General features: G+C 45.0%; 2 protein-coding genes across 3 annotated transcripts; one reads left to right on the forward strand and one right to left on the reverse strand.

Annotated features, from left to right (window-relative positions):
• Positions 1–52: 52 nt before the first annotated feature.
• C21H19orf44 (chromosome 21 C19orf44 homolog) lies at positions 53–8,128 on the forward strand. The gene is made up of 8 exons (XM_064396608.1): positions 53–192; positions 539–1,075; positions 1,353–1,707; positions 2,269–2,345; positions 2,428–2,869; positions 4,049–4,144; positions 4,266–4,432; positions 4,770–8,128. Exons 1-8 carry the CDS (start codon positions 133–135, stop codon positions 4,938–4,940), a joined length of 1,905 nt encoding a protein of 634 aa, XP_064252678.1. The 5' UTR covers positions 53–132; the 3' UTR covers positions 4,941–8,128.
• On the reverse strand, positions 5,390–18,444 carry CHERP (calcium homeostasis endoplasmic reticulum protein). 2 transcript variants are annotated; one of them, XM_064396607.1, is made up of 18 exons: positions 18,325–18,444; positions 18,045–18,218; positions 17,055–17,236; positions 16,139–16,276; positions 15,773–15,924; positions 15,314–15,425; positions 14,886–14,975; positions 14,044–14,281; positions 13,547–13,725; positions 12,750–13,146; positions 10,674–10,912; positions 9,739–9,872; positions 9,383–9,469; positions 8,766–8,915; positions 8,548–8,664; positions 7,977–8,071; positions 7,259–7,444; positions 5,390–6,110 (listed from the first exon to the last, which is right to left on the reverse strand). In XM_064396607.1, the coding sequence occupies exons 1-18, from the start codon at positions 18,347–18,349 to the stop codon at positions 6,106–6,108; spliced, it is 2,700 nt and encodes an 899-aa protein (XP_064252677.1). In that variant the 5' UTR covers positions 18,350–18,444; the 3' UTR covers positions 5,390–6,105. The 2 variants fall into 2 exon arrangements, with proteins under 2 accessions (XP_064252677.1, XP_064252676.1); XM_064396606.1 differs by lacking the exon at positions 5,390–6,110 and having other exon boundaries at positions 7,251–7,444.
• Between the last annotated feature and the right edge of the window lie 1,063 nt (positions 18,445–19,507).

Below are 19,507 nucleotides of genomic sequence, written 5' to 3' on the forward strand. Positions count from 1 at the left end.
GGAGCCAATGAGTGCGCGGGATATTGCGGAATTCCGGACTCCAGGAGACGCCCGCTGTGGCCCGGCCCTCAGAAGCCTCCGGTGCCTCGGGCGGGGCGGACCCGACGGCGTTCTCCCGGCCCCGCTCCCGTCATGCCGTCCGTGCTGCGCCCTTCAGCGCTGGCCCGGCCCGGCCCGGCTGGCCGCGGGCAGGTGAGGCACCGGCGCCTGTCTCGGTGTACCGCGGCAGCCTCGGCGCGGGCCGGTGTTTGTGTGGGGAGGGATCTGTACAGCCGCTCCCTGCAGCGGGGTGCAGCCGCGACAGGACGGGCGGACAGCCTTAAGCTGCGACAGGGGTGGTTTAATCTGGACATCAGAAAGGAATTCCTCACAGAAAGAGTGGTCGCACATTGGAAGGGGCTGCCCGTGGAGTCACCGCTCCCGGAGATGTTTGAGGAAAGTCTGGATGTGGCACTCGGTGCTTTGGTTAACGACGTGCGGGTCAGCCACAAGTTGATGTCGGGTCTTCCCTAAGGCAAATAACTCTGATTTTTGGCAGGGCCGCAGCCATGCACCCCGCGGTGACCTGACGGCGCTGGACACGGAGCTGGGGAACGCTGGAGGCGCTCCGTCCCACCACGGGCGGTTCCTGAAGCCGTGCGAGGGAACACCCGGGGCGATGCGGCCGGGCCCGCGGCCGGGGAGCGCCGTGCGGGCCGGGAGCGCTCCGGGCAGCGCCGCGCACACGCGCCTGAGCGCCGTCCTGAGCAAAGTGGCGCAGCTAGAAAGCAAAATCATGGGTCAGAAAAAGCGCCTGGAATTGCACAACACCGACTCGGGCCTGGGGTGCGCCTCCTCTGCCTCTGGGCGTGAAGGTGGTGCCAAGGGCAGGAGGTACTGGAAGAATTCCGGTGCCACCGGTGGGAATGGGACCCGCAGGGATGCCTGTTCTGGGGAAGAGGAAAGCACGCCAAGCCCTGAAAGGAGTGTTGTGGTTAAACAACAGCTCGATCTGGATAGTGATGAAGAGGAAATGAGGGAATTGATGGAGAGCTCGTTGGGGCTTTCCAGTGGAAGTGGGAATCAGAAGGTTCTGGTGAGTGATGCTCAGTAAGGCAGAATGGTAAATACAAACTTTGGATTATGTATTTTTATTAATGCTTTTGTGTGATTGTTTTAATTGGTTGATTGCTTTTTATTTAGATAACACTAGCAACTAAATTTTAAATTTGCATTGTGTCATGCTCACAATAGGATTCAGGTTCACATATTAAAATTGCTCTATTTTACCCACAATGATTTATTCTCCCTTTAGCAATCTACATATAACAATGAAGTAACACATAAATCTCTTTTTTGTGTTCTCCAAAAAGAGTAAGACTCCAGCTCCATCAGGAAAGGCTCCTCCACCTCGTAAGGAAATTTCATCAGCAGAGTTATCTACAGCATCTTCTTCTCACAACAAAGACTCAGAGGAAAGTGTGTCTGGTAGAGTTAATTCACCAGCACCCTCACCCACCAGCAGAAACCTGTCAGGACATCCCACGAGACCTCGACTGCTGTCATCTTCCATGCAAGACAGCACTGCAAAGAGTGCTCTGCCTAAAGCAGGCTACACCAAGCAAATCCAAGAATCCCTTGAAAGTGTCAGAAGTGAAATAAAGTCATTAGATGAATTATTTTCTGAAGGAACTGATGCAGAAGCTCCATCCAGCAGCAGTTTGAAATGTAAGTGTTCTACAATATTGTCTCAGTAGACTCAGTATCAATTGTACTGATGATCTCCAGATAAATTCTCTTAATAAACATGGGCAAATAGTCACTTTGAAAGGATTCACCAGTGAAATTTTACACAAACCAAGGCCTGATCAAAGTAATTATCTAGATCTGTTTCATTTTTCTAGTGTAATAGGTTTGTATTTTTCTTAGCTTTTGACTTAATGGGTTCATATTAATGATGCTGCCTGGGTGAAATTATGATGCCAAAACAATTAGAATATTTAAAGTAGTTTTCCTGTATCAGTGGCACAATGTACCAGTGGGTCAGAGTGAGAACAGCTGGAAATGAGGGGCAGCAAAAATCTCTTGAACTTCAGGAACGTCAGCTGATCAAAGGAGGAAATTTTAGGAGTTTCTGTGAAGTTAAAGAATCAGTGACTCATTGCTGTTACTTTTTAGTACTGAACTAGGAAGGTAGTACTGATTTTTTTTTCCCACACTTTTCTCACTTACAGGAAAGTGTACTGTAATTGTCATGCAAATTCTCATGTAGGTGTCATTTGTTTGCAGACTTTGGGCTGAATATCATGAGCCTTGATGATTTGGCACCAGATACCACCAGTAAGGCAGCAGAATTAAAGCAGAAAGTAAGTAGAAATTCCCCACTAGCACATATTCCCAGTCTGCCTTTGGTGGAGCATGGAAGTTCTAAAATAAATACTTTTACAGGGAGAAGACATTCCGTTTACTCAAGAATCAAACAAATATGTGAAAAAAGATGCATTGCAGGTGGAAGAGGAGCAGGCTGCTGTAAAAATGAGCAGTGCAATAACTGCTGGGAGTGATTCTTCTGCAGAAGAAGTTGAAAAATGTGTGTCTGAAGCTGAAATCTCTGAACACTTAAGTGGAGTTTCCTCAGATTTCCCTCCACACAAACAGCATTATCTTAATCAGAATGAGAGTACTCTTAATTCAGAATATTCTGAAGACTTTGAAGGGTCTCAGTCTGCAGCAGAGGGGGAAGAGGGACGTGCTGAGGGCTGCAGCTGTTCTGGAGCTCACCCATCCTCAGGGCCACCCCCAGAGCAGCACAGCCCGGGCCACCAAGTGAGCGTCACAGAAGCTGCAGTCCAGACAGCAGAGCCTCCCTTCAGCTCCTGCTGGGCAAAGGGTGAGTGCACCTCTCACTGCCCTGCTCAGGTGAGTTTTACACTTCCATATGTGCCAGCCCAGTCAGCCTTGAGGGACTTCTTTGTAGATGTGACAGCCTGGTCAGAGAGTGAGAAAGCCAGGTAAGGTTTCCCAGAATCAGCCTGGGAGACTTTAGGGAGCTGGAGATAAACAGTGATAACAATTATCAAAAACCATCTACAGGTGTTGCTTTTCCTACTGTCTGTTTTCTTCTTATTCTCAAAGATTGTTTATGAAAGAGCATCTTGTTAATTAGGTAATCAGGTGAAATGTGTTAACTAAATAAGCAGTCCAGTCCATATGTACTGGAACAGTGATTAAAAAGGAGCAGTCTGGAATAAATGAGCACCATATATATATATATATATATACACACATACATATTTATATAAATAAATAAAAAGATATATACCACTCAACCTTCTGATGACTTTATATAATTTCTTACTAAACAGTAACACTTCTTCACTTCAGTGACAGCTTCCTCTCACTAGTGCTAAATAAAAAATTTTCTAAAGGCCAGTGCTTTAATCTGCTGTCTACAGGAAAGACTAGGAGTGAATATCATAATAAGGAATGGTTTTTGCTTAAAAACACTCCCCCTAGGACCTGAGGCTGGATGAGCAAGTGTTAGTGACAGAGCTCACAACAGCACAAGTAGTACTCTCAAATGAAATTCAATATTCTGGTATCTTTACTATTTAAAAACTAGCATTATTAGTGCTGGCATTAGTAATGTTACTAAAGTGATTGCCCTTTCATAGAATTCTTTTGGGAAAGCATTATAGCCCCACGACAGGCTCAGATAGGAGCTTTCACATCCTGAGGGGTAGCTCCCTGCCTACATCCTTTAGAGCCACCATTCCTTGCCACACTCAAGGAGAAAGGAGAAACTTGAAAACAGAAGCATTGAGTACAAAACTCTTCTATTTTGACTCTGCCTAGGGTTAGAAAAGGTGCCTTCTTCAGTGGTGTTGTGAGCCTAAGAGTAAAGAAACTGTAGAAATTGTATAACTATGTCAACACATTTTTGGCTGACAGCATTCTCCTGTTTGGCTGTACTGTGCTTTCAGGGCAGCTGCTGTCCCAAGAAGCACCAAGGTGTAGCACTGCACCTTTCCCCTGCCCCAGGCAGTAATTCTGTGCTCTCCTCTGGCAGCACACCCCGCTGCAGCGCTCGCCCCGCCCGTCGGCACCAGCTGCATTGACCCTGTGCCAATTGCCAGTCACGCCATCAGCCCGGATGCAGTAGAAGGTACCAAAACCACATTTATTCTTCTTTTTCCCTCTATTTTCTGCACCTGAGCCCAGCTTGGTTTGCTGAGCCCTTGCTGCCAGCCGTGCCTCAGCACAGTGCACCCTGTCCCCTCTCGCAGCCCTGAGCGCGTACAGCCCCTCGGCTCTGCTCTTACACACCCTGTGCAAGCAGCACCTGATGCTGACCCAGCACTTTGTCCAGAACGTTCACCACCTTCACACAGCCCTCGTGGAGTCCTTGGAGCGTGAGAAGTTTTGCTACCATACCCTGGAAGAGGCTAAAGAGGTATTTGTGACAAACCAGAGACTGAACGTGTATTCCTTTCCAAACGCTTGCAGAATTTACAGCAAACCTAGTTTCTCTGCATATGAATAAGTTTAAAAGGAAAAAAAAGACTGAAGGTCCTGCAGGAGGCCATAGTTTTTAAAGATTAAGGTTTCTGCTGTAGCATTTGATCCCTCAAATGAGCAGGGATCATTCAGATGCTGCAACAGAAGGGTCACTTTCTGTTGCCGGTACAGAAACCTGCAGGTGTCTTGACATGAAGATTAGTTGTAATGTTTAATAAATAATAATCTACATAATGAAGACATTAGCTTATTAACTTTTTTTCTTTTTGCAGTACATCAGGAATCACAAATCCCCACCTCTAACAATTGAGCAAGCACTTGAAGAAATTCAGAGAGAGCCCAGGAGGAACTGCTTGGACAGTTATTGCACTTCAAGTGACATTTGTATTCACAGGGCTAAGGCTGAAAGAAGAAACCTTCCAAGTTGCACAGATAAAAGATGATAAACTGTGTTGGAAGAACTCATACAAACTGCTATGTTAGTATAAATTAGTACAAGTTGCTAATTACTGTATATAATTTACTTTTCTATACCTGAATGTTTTGTGTACACAATACAGAGATACACAGGAACCTGCAGCCAGACTATGTCAGCAGAAGAGACATCAAGATAACACTTGTATCTCATGGGACTCTGATAAGTCATCACAGTGCACACATTTATCCAGTGCACTGTGAGATCTGTGATCTCATCTGTGATGGTGGTACAAGTGAAAGTCTGTACTAGAGCCTGAGAACACAACCACAGCAGAAAATTACCATATCCTGACTTCAGTGCCATTACCCAAACAATGTTTCTGTATAATCAGCCCTGTCAGGCTACAACAAACCCCAACACACACTTGGGTGTGTTCATTAAGATAATTCAAAACAAGGAAGGCTTACATCAAGGTACAGGAAATTTCAGCTGCATTTTTATTTTTAAAAAAAATTGTTTATTGGAAGGCAAAACAACAACGTTCACAAGTTGGTAACATACAGGTGTTGTATGCTGATTCACAGACAGGTACAGTTCCACAACTACAGCAGATCTAGAACAAACTGATATTCCACCATATTAACTGGATGGTTTTATGAGGGTTTTTGCTCTACAAACAAACAACTGGAACAGGGAACCACCACGCAGACCTGGGAGTGGAAGTGCAGTGTAAGGGCCTAACAGCTCTAGCTGGTGCTCTCTGGAAACAGGTACAAAAGATTTGTTTCTTTTTTCATTTAGATTACAGCAAGTTTCTAAGTTTCTCGTTGATAGAAATGTGTAGAGCAGAGAAAATGGATTCTCTTCTATTGAACTAATTAGCTTTTATTAAAGGGTATATACAAAAATATAAAAAGCTCAAAGACTGTGTTCCATTACAAAGCATTGCCCATCCCTCAGAGTGCTGGGAAAGCTACCAGAGAACTGCCCTTGTCTCCTGCCCCAGTGGTGGCTGCAGCAGCTGCTGGGCAGGGCCTGGAGGCGAGTGGAAGGTTCTAGAAGCTGGCACAGTGCTCAGAGGTCACCTGCACTGGAACTAGATGCTTCATTCCCCATTTAGACATTAGGATACACTGCTCAGCATCGGTCTGACTTGATCCCAAGGCAGCACCCCTCCACTTCAAACAGAATTAACCTTTTGAGAGAAATAAATACATATTATGGAACTAGAGAACACACAACCACATCACATAATGTCTGCTGCACAGCAATGAATGAGGCACAGTCCTGCACCAGGAACAGCTTGAGTGGGGTTTAATTCTACTGGAAAATGGGGAATAATTAGAAAGTTTTGCAAGATAAATGGGAATTTTTAAACTTGCTAGACGTGTCATAGTAACAACTGGCCTTTTTGAAGCACTAATTGACAAGTACTGAAGTACATGTCCTAGCTTTCAATTTTTCACCATAGTTTTAAAAGTAATTCATTTGTCACTTCGTCCAGACTTTAATCAGGATTTCTAAAAGTTTAATGTTTTGCAGAAGATGCAAGACACCTTTCTTCAGAGAGTCTTACTCGGGTGGTGAAGGGTCTTGTGTTTCACACTTCACTGAAACAACAGGGACAAGAGTTCCTACACATTCTGCAGCTACCTAAGCTGTCTGAAGTGTTTGGTGGAAAGAGGGTTCTGTTAAGAAGGAATTTTTCCTTATGGGCTTTATTTGAACCCGTTTGATTGCACAGATCTGGAGGCAGAAGTGACATTTGATTGAGCATGCCAGCTTTTTCCTTCTAGCCAATGTTTAATGCATCACAGACTCTCTGCAAAAATCTATCATTTGGGTAATTGTCTTTTTCTGAACCCTTCCTGCAGTACAGGGAATTTATTACCAATTCTGGCTTTGGCAGAATGTGATAATAATGGTAGAAAACTCTGAATAGGGCAGGGGTAAACAGTGAGTGTGGCCTAGCTTGGTTCCAACCTTGGCTCCTCCCTGCTGTGGCAGCTGTCCCTTGTGTGGCACAGCTCCCCCTCCACCAACTCTGTGACTGTTCCAAGTTCTTGTGGGGCAATATTAAAGATGCAGGTGCTCAGTATTGCAGCCAGGAAATGACTTGCATAGAACACACTTATTAATTAACATTTCAGAAATTAAAACACACCACAATGCCTAAAAAGGAAAACCTGCTGGGTTAATCAGACTACACATCCACTTACCTGTTGTTTTACTGTATTGGTTACATTAGGAAAAATTAAGAGCTACTGCTATTTTGATTTGGGTTTACAAAAATCACTTTCAAGTCCACAGGAGTTTCTAAATTGCTGAGAAATGTTCACTTACATTCATCCCTGGCCTTCATGCGTGCGATAAATGAGTAACTTTTATTTCTTCTGTAGTTTTCATAAGGGTCGTCCAATGCAACTCCCACTCCTTTGTACTGATCCCACTTGTCTCGGATGTCACCTCCTTTAATTGGATCTTGAATTCCTTGCTCCTTGGCTCCCAATCCACCAGATCCACTCCATCCTGCAGCAAGGACACAACATTGCAATCCTTTCACTGGTTTTTTATGACTACAATTGTGATGACAAACATGACATTTTGGAAACAACCAAAGACAGCATCAGTTTGATAAAGCAGGATGGGAACAGACAACCTGAAACAACTCATGAACTGTCCCATTTATTTCACAAGCATTAATATGCACAGATTCTAGGAGCTGACAGCAGCAGCATCCCTAAAAACTGTTAGGAGGATAACAAGAAAGGCAATGCAAGTCCAATCTGTCCAGCCAACCCTGCTGACCTGCACTGTTGGGAGATTAAATACTTCAGGTAGGGTCAGTTCTGTCTGATGCCAAACTCAGCCCTGTCTTCTGTATCTTTCTCAGAAAAGCAACTATCACTGCTCCATATACTTACACCTCTGAATATTCTTATGCTGACCTTGGAATGCAAAGCAATAATTCCGTATGAACATGCATTAATTAATTACATCTAAGACTTTGGTGTCTAATTTTGTTTCCTGGCTTGTGTAAGATTCTAGAACAGCCTCTTACCCATTTTCACGAGCATTTGATGGCCTTTATTTTCTTCTCCAAGTCTCGATTCTGGTATAGGAGGCCCAGAACTGGAGCCCAAACCAGCAGAAGAACTAAGAAAAATAAGAACAAATTAAGAACCAGTGATACTATTCTGACACAAAACACAGTTCTAGTCTGTTAAGCATTAACATCCAACACAATTCTATCCACTCTAAGCTATTCTTTACTCCAGCCATCAGATGATGCAGTTACTGAGGTGCCAGAAACACATCACCTGCTTCTCAGCACAAGGGAAATCAAACATAGAATTACTCCTGCTCCCAAGGAAGGCATACACAGACTTCACACTTTTGCAGTTTTCACTTCTGCATGCAGTTTTGTTAAAATAAAAAGCCACCACAACAGAGCAATATTCTCTCTACAAGCCCATATAGCAGATGAGTTGTTTCTAGATCTCCCCTCCACCATCTTTTCTGCTCTTTGATGAAATGCTAATTATCCCCGTGTAAGGAGGCAGTGCCCCTGCAGGCGCTGTGTTCAAACAGCCCGGGCAGGTACAGGGAGCCAGGAGCAAGGCAGAGCTTACGGAGGCGTGGGGCTGCGGGAGCGGGAGCGGCGCCGCCGTCCCGGGGAGTACGACTTGGAGCGAGACCGCGAGCGGGACCGCGAGCGGCTGCGAGAGGAGCGGGACCTGCTCCGGCTCCTGAAAGGGACAGAGAGCACACAGGTTAGCAGAGAAACCCCGAGGATCCTTGGATCTGCCTCCAGGTTGGGGTTCCCAAGGTTCAGCCCCCCGTGCCCTACCTGGACTGTGAGCGAGAGTAGGATCGCGACCGAGAGCAAGAGCGGGAGCGCGACCTCGAGTAGGAGCCAGATGATTTTGAAGAGCGTGAGTGAGACCGAGAGGATGAACGGCCTCGGCTTTTGGACCGACTGCGAGACCGAGAGGGCCCACTGCACAAACGAGCAGGAAAACTCCGGTCACATTCCATGGAGAAGCACCAGAAACACAAATCTACCCCTGATCCAATTCAAATTATACACAAGCATTACTTCTGCAGTGAAAGTGAAAGCTTGAGTGTGAAAAACTGTTTCACAGAATCACAAATGGGTTTGGGTTGGAGGAGACCTTAAAACTCATCCAGTTCCAACCCCTGCCATTGGGCAGGGACACCCTCCTCAAGACCAGGTTACTCCAAGCCCTGTTTAGCCTGGCCTTGGGCACTTCCCAGGATGGGGCACCCACAGCTGCTCTGGGCACCTGTGCTGTGCCCATTTTCTGCAGATTAGACAGAAATTTCAGCACACTGAAACTCATTGTTCCATCAGCACGTTGCTGAACAGACTTTCCCTCTGCATTTAGCCCGAGCACCTTCCAGATGAACAGCCCAGAGCAGAAGGTGGCACAGAGCAGCTCTCACCTATTTCTCTTCTCCTGACCTTTCCTCCGCCTTGCTCTCATTTTAGCTCTGAAGAATTCGTAGAGTCCGTTCTGCTCCCATCCTTCACTGCAACAGATCAACCACACAGAACCCACACGTGTCAATTCCACCTCAGTTGTGACCTTAAGGATTTGCACAGGATTTTGTACAGAACAAAGGGTCTGGGAAAAACTCTCACAAATCTCAGTACAAGATCAAACAGCAAGTGCAGCTGCAATACAACAAGAGCATTAGGAGAACCAAACACGGGCAAAAGAGAGGGAGGCACTTTGTGATTTGAGGCACTTTCTTAAGAGCATTTTCCTTACCATTTTATTGGCTACACCTACTCTTACCTGTTTCTAGGCCTGTCATGAGATGGTGGACTATAAAATGCCTCAACTGCAGCCAGAAGTCTCTCACTGGGGGGCATTGGAGGTGGAAGACGTATATCTTTAGGATCTAAAGGTTTATACTCGTGATCTTCAAGCTGCCAGAAACAAAACAAATGACATTTGTGTCACGTGTCACGGGGTGGCTACCTGAAGAGTTAAATACAGATTTAGCTGGGTAGAGATCTCAAATTTCAATACTGGATAAAAAATTATCTGGAAACAAGGATTTTGCAGATGAACCAATGTTCCTCGTGCTGTCACTGTTGTGAATTCTCTGAGAAAAGCCTGCACTGCACAGGTTGAAGAATTAAGTACAGGCTGAAGAATTAAGTGGGTCACCAGGTAGATGAAATGCAGATCTCATCCACCTTTGTGCTAATGTGTCTGGGTGGAAGCCTGGCACAAACTGGTGTACAAGAATAACACAAAGAGATGGAAGAGGCTTATTTGTTCATCTCAAACACAGAATACATAAATGTAAACATCTCTGAAGATGCTGATACAGGTGTGTTTCCTGTTCTCTATCCTTCTTCATATATATAACATTGATACTGTAAAACATCTTCAAGAGAATTCTGGTTATGAAGAACTAGTACAGTGGCCCCATCAGATCTGAGAGGGCTCTCTGGCCACTGGAAATCACTGGGGATTTCCATTTCCTACAAAGAGGGGTCAGACTTTCAAGTATAAATTACTCTTTCACAGGGCACACAACACACGAAAATTCTCACCATTTTCACTACCTAATCCCCCAAACTACTCCTGTTCTTATACCCTACACAACAGGTTGTGGGATGGAAGGATTAGAAATCATACACATCACTGCTGAACTGTCCCTGATAACAACAAGGGCTTTTGGGTGCTTTAATCCCACCAGTCCCACAGCAAGCACTTACTTTGACAAGTGGAGCCATCAGGCCAGCAGGAAGATCGAAGTAGGGAACATTTGGCACCAGGCTGGGATCATCATGGTTCATGTGAGGGGGCCCTTGGCGCCTCATGTGAGGGGGCTGCCCGTTAAATCCATGGGGGGGAGGCCCAAAATCAGGGTGCTGAGGCCCTCCCCAGGGAGGGTGCTCGCTGATACCAGGATGAGGCAATCTGTGACCAGGATGATGATGAGGAGGTCCAATTTCTGCAGAGTGGGAGGGTTACAATGTTTTATTTAGCTAGCAAAGAAAGAAGGCAAGCAGAGATGCACTTCAATTACTGCATTTATCCTAAAACCCAAGCCCAGCAGATCCAGCAAAGCACCAGAACTGAAGGACAAGAGGCTGGCTACAGGTCCACACTCAACACACCCTGCAGAGCATTTACCTCCCTGGCCACAGCAACCACTCTCTAGACAACAGAAGAGTTCAGCCCCAAGCCACTGCTTCCTTTGGGACGTGCTGTGGTCAAAAGGACCACAACAAAGACACAGGCAAGAACAAAATGTTTCAGATGCAGCAGGGCAGCTACTGGTGGGGTTTATTTCTGAAGCTAAGTACACAATCATGGCTCAGCTTGGACCTGTTAAATCAACATATGTGAAGAAATACCTACAACAGCAATTAACTCGCACCAGTGAGTGACAAGAAATTACTTTTGGAGAAAAATAAATTTGGAGAAGAGATAGAGATAGAGATAATAATTCTGTTAAGATTGGATGAGTGTCACTCACTTCCCTACCACTGATGGACAAACACCATGAATGCCAGGAGACCCTGCTGAACTCTCTGCAGTCTGCAGAGAAAAATGCAAGACTGAAAATCAACATCATTTGCAACAGGATTAAGTTTTTCCAGAAAAAGCCATTACAGCCCCTTCCCAATCTTGAGCTGGTACTATTTGACTCACTGGCATCAGGACTTGAGCAGAGTCTGTACTGTCATTGCTTCACTGCTTTCCTAAATTTAATCATGTGGTTTAGTAGATCCCTTCCTCCAAAAACTTTGCATGAAGCAACAGGTATCTTAAATCACCTTTACAATCCAAAACCAAGCATCTCATTCTGAGCATAAACCTCAACTCCCTTGGACAAGAGGGGATTCTCCCTTTCTCCCTACTCACTAACACATTTCTTAAAAAAAACACCCAAACAATAAAACCCTAGGGGAAAAAAAGGGACAATCTCTACTACAGAAGTAAAACTCAATTATTAATATATAAACTCAAATCTGTTGGTTTTCCACCATTTTTGGACTTGGAAAATTGAGAAACTTTTAGGATTAACACAGCAACTCCTACACAGAAACATAATCTATTTTCTACACGGCTTGTCACACAGCAGCAGGGTGATCTTTGGCCCTCCCACTGAAAGGATCATTCCAGAGTAACAGTAACTCCTGCAGGTGAAATGGAAACTGCCTGTGGCCAGGCAAGCTGCACCAGGTTACACTGCCACACACTGCCACCTTCCAAAAGAGAACAAACCCAGTGAGGAGGAAGAACTGGAGCTAGGGGTGGTTTCACCACACACTACCAAACCACACAACATTAAATGCAGAAAACTAGAGAGCCTGGCAGTCAAAATAAAAAGAACAAATGAGTGTACACACAGGAACAAATCCTTTCAGCCTTCCTCTTAACTTCCTCCATCTACACAGGTCACAGACCTCATCAGCCCTCACCCACAGGCTGATGAGCAGGTAATTAAATTTACAAGAAAATGCTGCTTCTCACCTTTGAACCTACTGCTTTTAAAGCAAAGTAGTCACAGAAAGAGGCGCCTGTAGAGATGCTGACTTGAATTTGGACTACAATTTCTTATTTGTTAGGGAAGACTCAAAAAGCAAGGGAGCATCCAACTCTGCATGTGTTTCCTGCTGAGTTCTTAGCAGTTCTCAGCTTCCCAAACTCCCAAATGAAGCATTTCTTAGGACAATCACACCAATCCACCAAGGCTAAACTATCATCCCAAACCACTAAACAATTCTGTAATGGCAATCAGCATTACAACAGAAGAAAACCTGGCCTGGTACACACTTTACCTTGAGGAAAATCCCCCTGGGGGTAATCAAAACGATGAGGATAAGGAGGCCTTTCAAAGGGATGGCGAGGTGGGAAATCATCCTGCATGAAGCGAGGTGGAAAGCGGTTGAAATTATGCGGATGCGGGGGCTGGTTGAATTGGGGATGTTGCTGATGTGGAGGAAATGGGCCTCTGAAGTGAGGTGGCCGCTGCATTCGAAATGGAGGTTCCCTCTGACCCCCACCCCATGGAGGCTGCTCGTGCTGGTTGTTCCACGGGGCTTCAAACTGGTTGTTCCACGAAGGATCAGGCTGGTTGTTCCACGGCGTCTCTCGCTGGTTGTTCCAGCCCTGATCTCTCTGCTCGTTCCACATTCCTTCGTGGTTGTTATTCCAGGGAGGACAGTGAGGTGGCCCCTGCAGGTGAAGTACAGAAGCCTGGTTAACAGGTTACAAGAATGAAGAACACAATAAAATACCTTCTTCAGGAAGTACAGCCCATGCACAGGTGAAAGGACATTTCAAATACAAGTCTGAATGACTGCAACTCCAGAAAAAAGACCAAACTTACTGAACCAAACAGCTCTTGTTCGTAGGAATAGCCTGATGGTTGACAAACTGAAACAGGATTAACATTTTGCCTTTAACTGCACTCAGACTGACAAAGCTTGGCACTGAAATCTGGATTTCTAATTTTCACAGCTTCTAACTTTCCAGCTTTTCACTGCACTTCCACAACCGAGGTGGTCACTCCCAACCTCCACAACTAAAACAAACATTCCAAACCTCCACATCAGTTTTTAGAACTGCTTCTTACCTGTTGTTGACCCCACGGCGCAACAGGGTGAGGTTGGTCAAACCAGGGTGGTTTATTTGGGGGAATCTGATCATGAGACCCAGGCCCACGTGGTCCACCTGAGGCAGGATCCTGCACTCCAGACCCAGCTGTGTCATACTCTGTAGAGCCAGCCAGAGGCAGCTGAGATTTACCATCATCTGGAACAATTCAGAGCCTACTGTCAGCATCAAAGCCACTTGCAGTTAATAAAACATCAGCACACCAGGCTCCAGATTAATTCTTTCTGAAGAAATCTGATTACTAGGAGACAGGATTTCTGATCCATTTAACACTCATCTCTTTGGTCTTTTTATACTCCTGCATCAGCCTGTACCTGCTGCAAGGCTCTGAACTGATTCAAGCTTTTGCCTGAACCAAACCAGCAGTGCACTGTGCCTCATCATTCAAAAAGGAGGAGGAAAAAAAGAAGTCACAACATTGTCACCCAGTGATTTTTGCACAGGCCAGCTCAGTACCTGCTTGTGTGACTGGAACAGATGGAGGAGCTGAGGCTGGGGCTGCTGTGGGGGCTTGAGGTGGGGGAGTTGATTTCACCTCGTTCTCCAGGGGGGGTATTTGGATCTGCTGCTGCTGCTGCTGCTGTGTTAAACTGTTCACAAACTCCTCGTGCTGAGTTTTCAGGTTCTGAATCTGCTGTTGGAAAGCCACTTGCACAGGCTGGACAACCGTTGCATATTCAGTGATCAAATTTGCCTGACAAAAGAAATGAAGAACAAATGAACACTGAACCTGCAACACCCACCTTATCCAGTTGTTCCAAATTCCCTGTATTGCCCTTCATCCTCTCTCCCAAAAAACAGCTGAGGATGCAGGATAATGATGGCAGAAGCACCCAGTCCCATTATGAAGCTTTGTGGAGATTTCCAAAATATTCTCTGCAGCCTGAAACCCACCATCTTTAGCACTGTCTTTCCAATACAGCTCAAATCAACAGCATTCATTATTAATAATAAAAAGGAAAAGTTCCTGCTGTCACCACAATTTTTATATTCAATGTATCCAATTTAAAGCTATGTTTGCTTGTTTCCTTTTAACCAAATACTCCCTGCTATACAAGACACTGTCAAATAAGTACAGGACTGTATCAGTCTGTATCCTGCACCCAGGGCCACATCAGCAGCTGGATTATTCAATGTTTGAAATAACAAGGTTATAATTTACATTATTTTTTGTAATCCCTTGTAAGCAACTTCAAGGGAGGGGAGGGGAGACAAAAATTAACATTATGCTTTGAAAAAAAAAAACAACCTTTCAAAATATTTGCATAGATAAGAAAATTGGTATTTTTGTGGCTAACCTGGTACTGGCCAAGTCCAAGAGCTGGGCTTTGTAACTGCTGAATAATGGACTCATCAAAATACCCATTTTTCTCCCACAGCTGAAGAAGCTGCATGAATAAGAGTGAAAAGGTTTTAGAAATTATGAACAATCAAAGAAAAACTGAGGCACAGCATTTTTGTGTCTACAGCTTTTCATAACACTTAGGATTTTTCTATTTATTTTTGAATGACTAAAGATTCAGATGCATTCATCATTGTGATAACTCTTAAATAAAGCCTAAGGACTTTCAAGTTCTATTTTAAACGTGTACTAGAGCACCTTCTATAACAGACTTTATGAAGACAATCAGACTAGAAAAATCTCAGTCACCTTCCTATTTGTGAATTCACATAGCACCAACCTAACAAAGCAAAAGTCACAGTTAAACCAAAACCAAGTACTCACTCTGGCAATTTTCTGTTGCTTATCCTCCTCCACTGCTAGAAAACTGGTACAATAAATAGGCACAACCACCTTCTGTAAAGCAGCTAGAAGATCTCGTGCTTGCTTCCTCTGGCTTCAAGAAAGGAATGGGAAGAATTATCTTTTTCACTGTAACACTAAGTGCATTGGAATATTCAATTCATCTCAACTTCTTCTCTACTAAAAGTAGTGGAATCATGAAATAGAGTTCTCTCCCTAATGACTTTATTGTAAAATCCTGTCAGGAGGAAAAATACACCAAGTAGGTAAAATGGTTTTACCTACATTTGATTACTAAAGCACTAGATCAAACCTATGGACAGCTGCTAAAAACAATTAATACGTTAAAACACAAAGTGACTAATCAAACCAACACCGTACCTAGAAAACTTCATCAAATGAACCAAAACAACAACCTGAAAGGCAGGCCTGAATCCTCACCAGTGGTGCAGAACATCATTGATTAGGTAGATGAGGTGCAGGCGCAGCTCGAAGTGCGCTCCGTCCGCGGTGATGCGGTTGCGCAGGTGCCCGGCCATCAGCTCGCAGTGGGCAGGAGACTTGGCATTGCTGAACATCCAGTTCTTGCCCGCCTTAGGAAAGCACATTTTAAAATATTTTTAAGTCAGTCTAATGTGTTCCCATGATATAGGCTTCCTATAGTTCTGAAATAACAGGAAGGGGAGTTTTCAGGTAACAGCTTCCATCTTACCTGCCACGCAACACAAAGCTGCTGTTAATGTACAGAGAATGTCAAAACTCAAACAAACCCAAACCCAAATCCCCGTGCAGATTCAGATCACTTACTGAGATTGCATCTTTCGTGCAAGTGTCAATTATTGGCTGCAACAAGTTGTCAAATTCGTTCATGTCTAACTGGGTTTCCTCCAAAACCTTCTGCATTTGTTGCTCGATTGCAAGGGCTACTGCTGATGTGACTTGTTCCTGATAAAAAACCCAAAAAAACAGAAGAGAAAAAAAAGAGAAATAATTACATTATAGCCAAAATTCTTTTAAAGAATGAAGCTGCTGTATCCTTATCCTCTTGGACCTAAGTGGCAATCTCAAGGATCAAAATCTTTTACAAGCACTGTGACCACATGAAAATGTTTCAATTCTTTGGTTCTGAAAAGAAAAGACTGTTTATATTTTTCTGGAGAAATCCAGTTTACTTCTACTTCTAAAATCTATCACGTAATAAAAAAAAATTGCAAGAAGCTCTTAAATGTAAGCAACATAACCAAGGCACAAGGAACTCTTCAATTTGGTTTTCAGCAGCTTTACAGTTGAACATCTCCTGCAAAAATCAGCTAGTTGATAGCACAGTTCCCCTCCAATTTGATTGGAATACTACAAACTGGAACATCTTGCAGATCCCAGCAGTGTGCAGCATCAAACCAAGCTTAAAGCAGTCACAATCTATTCCACTCTAAAACTAAGAAGATTTTTCAAGGTTTTAAAAAGATTTTCCAAGGTTTTAATCACAGATCACTCACCCCACAATAATATAACCCATATGCAACAATAACACAACCCACACATCAGATCCATCCATTCTAGGGGAACGATGGCATTTGCCACACAACAAAAATAAGGAGAGCAACAACCCCTCTCCTCACCTCCAGCTCTGCTCAGAGCAAACACTCCTCTCCCCCTCCACTCCTAACTCCCACAGCCACCGAGGGGCCAGCACACACGGGATGGCTGCAGATCTCAAACCAACCTGTCTCATGGCCAGGAGGTGCTGCTCCTGCTGCTGCAGGTTCCACTGGCTCTGCTGGATGAGCTCCTCCACGGAGGGGGTGCCCTGGGGGGCCGCGATGGGCGCGGCCGGCGGCAGCGAGGGCTGTGCCAGGGGCTGCATCTGTGCAGAAGCCTCCATGTCTTGGCTTTGCTTGCACAACACTGGCAGACGGAGTAAACTTTGAGAGTAAACCCCCCAGAGAAACCTGCTGCCGCCAGCCCACGGGTGGGAACGGCACTGCTTCCAAAGAGAGCCTCACTCTGAGGGGGTGAGGGGGGCTCCAGAGCTGCCTGGACAATGCTCTGACACTTGGGGGGGTTCCTGGGGTGTCCTGTGCAGGGCCAGGAGCTGGACTGGATGTTCCTGATGGGTCCCTTCCAACTCGGCACATCCTGTGGTTCCACACTTAACGCAAAACCACAGGTGGATGGTGCCAAGGAGGAGAGTCAGCAGCTGCCTGCGCACTGCCAGAGGGACAGCTCCAGGACAAGCCGAGCTCCGGGTGCAGAGCTCCGGGTGCCCACCTCCCGCTCTCCGGGTGCCGAGCCCCGGCTCTCCCGGTGCCCAGCTCCCGGTGCCCAGCTCCCGCTCTCCCCATTGCCCAGCTCCGGGTGCCCAGCTCCGGCTCTCCACGGTGCCCAGCTCCCGGTGCCCAGCTCCGGCTCTCCTCATTGCCCAGCTCCCGCTCTCCCGGTGCCCGGCTCCGGCTCTCCCGGTGCCCGGCTCCGGCTCTCCGGGTGCCGAGCCCCGGCTCTCTCGGTGCCCAGCTCCGGCTCCCCCCTGCCCGCCTCCAGCCCCACAACCAGGGCCGTGGGCAGCGCTGAGCCAGCCAGCGGGCACCGCGGGCGCAGGAAGAGGCCGCAGAGCGGTGCCGGCGGAGCAGGACGAGCCCACGAGGGACAAAAGCGTCCGGGCCGGCCGAGCCCGAGCCCCGCGGCCGGCCCTGCCCGAGCCGCAGGCCCCACTCACGCTGCTGCTGCTCCAGCGCCAGCTTGTACTTGTAGTATCCGTAGAAGTCTCCCCCGAAGAGGAAGGAGAACTTGGGGTTCTCCTTCTGCTTCTCCATCGTCATCTTCTCGAACTCGGGCCCGTTCCGCGCCACGAACTGCGCCAGCTTGTCGATGACATTCCGCAGCTCCTGGTCTGTGGGGAAGCAGCGCCGTCAGCCCCCCGCCGTCCCCCCCCATTCCCGCTGTCCCCCCCCGCTCCCGCTGATCCCCCCGCTGCCCCAAGGCCCGGGGCCGCTCACCCTCGGGCGGCAGCGGCATCTCCATGGCCGCGGCTCCGGGGCCCGCTGGGCCGCGCCGCGCCGCCCGCCACACCGCGACACCCGCGCGCCCGCGCTTTACGGCGCCGTCGCCGTGGAGACGGCGCGCGCCGCCGGTGACGCGCGGCCGCACGGCGCGGCGGGGGCGGAGCCAGGGGAGGGGTTGTTAAATACCGAGAAATAACGAGAAATAACAATTAAATACCGAGAAATAACGAGAAATAACAATTAAATACCGAGAAATAACGAGAAATAACAATTAAATACCGATAAATAACGAGAAATAACAATAAATACCGATAAATACCGAGAAATAACGAGAAATAACAATAAATACCGAGAAATAACGATAAATAACAATAAATAACGATAAGTAACAATAAATAACGATAAATAACGATTAAATAACAATTAAATACCGATAAATAACAATTAAATACGATAAATAACAATTAAATAACAATTAAATAACAATAAATAACAATAAATAACAATAAATAACAATAAATAACAATAAAAACAATAAATAACGATAAATAATGATAAATAACGATTAAATAACAATAACAATAAATAACAATAAATAACAATGAATAACAATAAATAACGATAAATAACGATAAATAACAATTAAATAACAATAAAATACGATAAATAACAATAAATAACGATAAATAACGATAAATAACAATTAAATAACAATTAAATAACAATAAATAACAATAAATAACGATAAATAACGATAAATAACAATTAAATAACAATAAATAACAATAAATAGCAATAAATAACAATAAATAACAATTAATAACGATAAATAACAATAAATAGCAATAAATAACAATAAATAACAATAAATAACAATAAAATAACGATAAATAACAATAAATAGCAATAAATAACAATAAATAACAATAAATAACAATAAAATAACGATAAATAACGATTAAATAACAATAAATAACAATTAAATAACAATAAATAACAATAAATAACGATAAATAACAATTAAATAACAATAAATAACGATAAATAACAATAAATAACAATTAAATAACAATAAATTACGATAAATAACAATAAATAACGATAAATAATGATAAATAACAATTAAATAACAATTAAATAACAATTAAATAACAATTAAATAACGATAAATAGCAAT

Source organism: Passer domesticus, chromosome 21, assembly GCF_036417665.1.
Source record: "Passer domesticus isolate bPasDom1 chromosome 21, bPasDom1.hap1, whole genome shotgun sequence".
NCBI lineage: Eukaryota > Metazoa > Chordata > Aves > Passeriformes > Passeridae > Passer > Passer domesticus.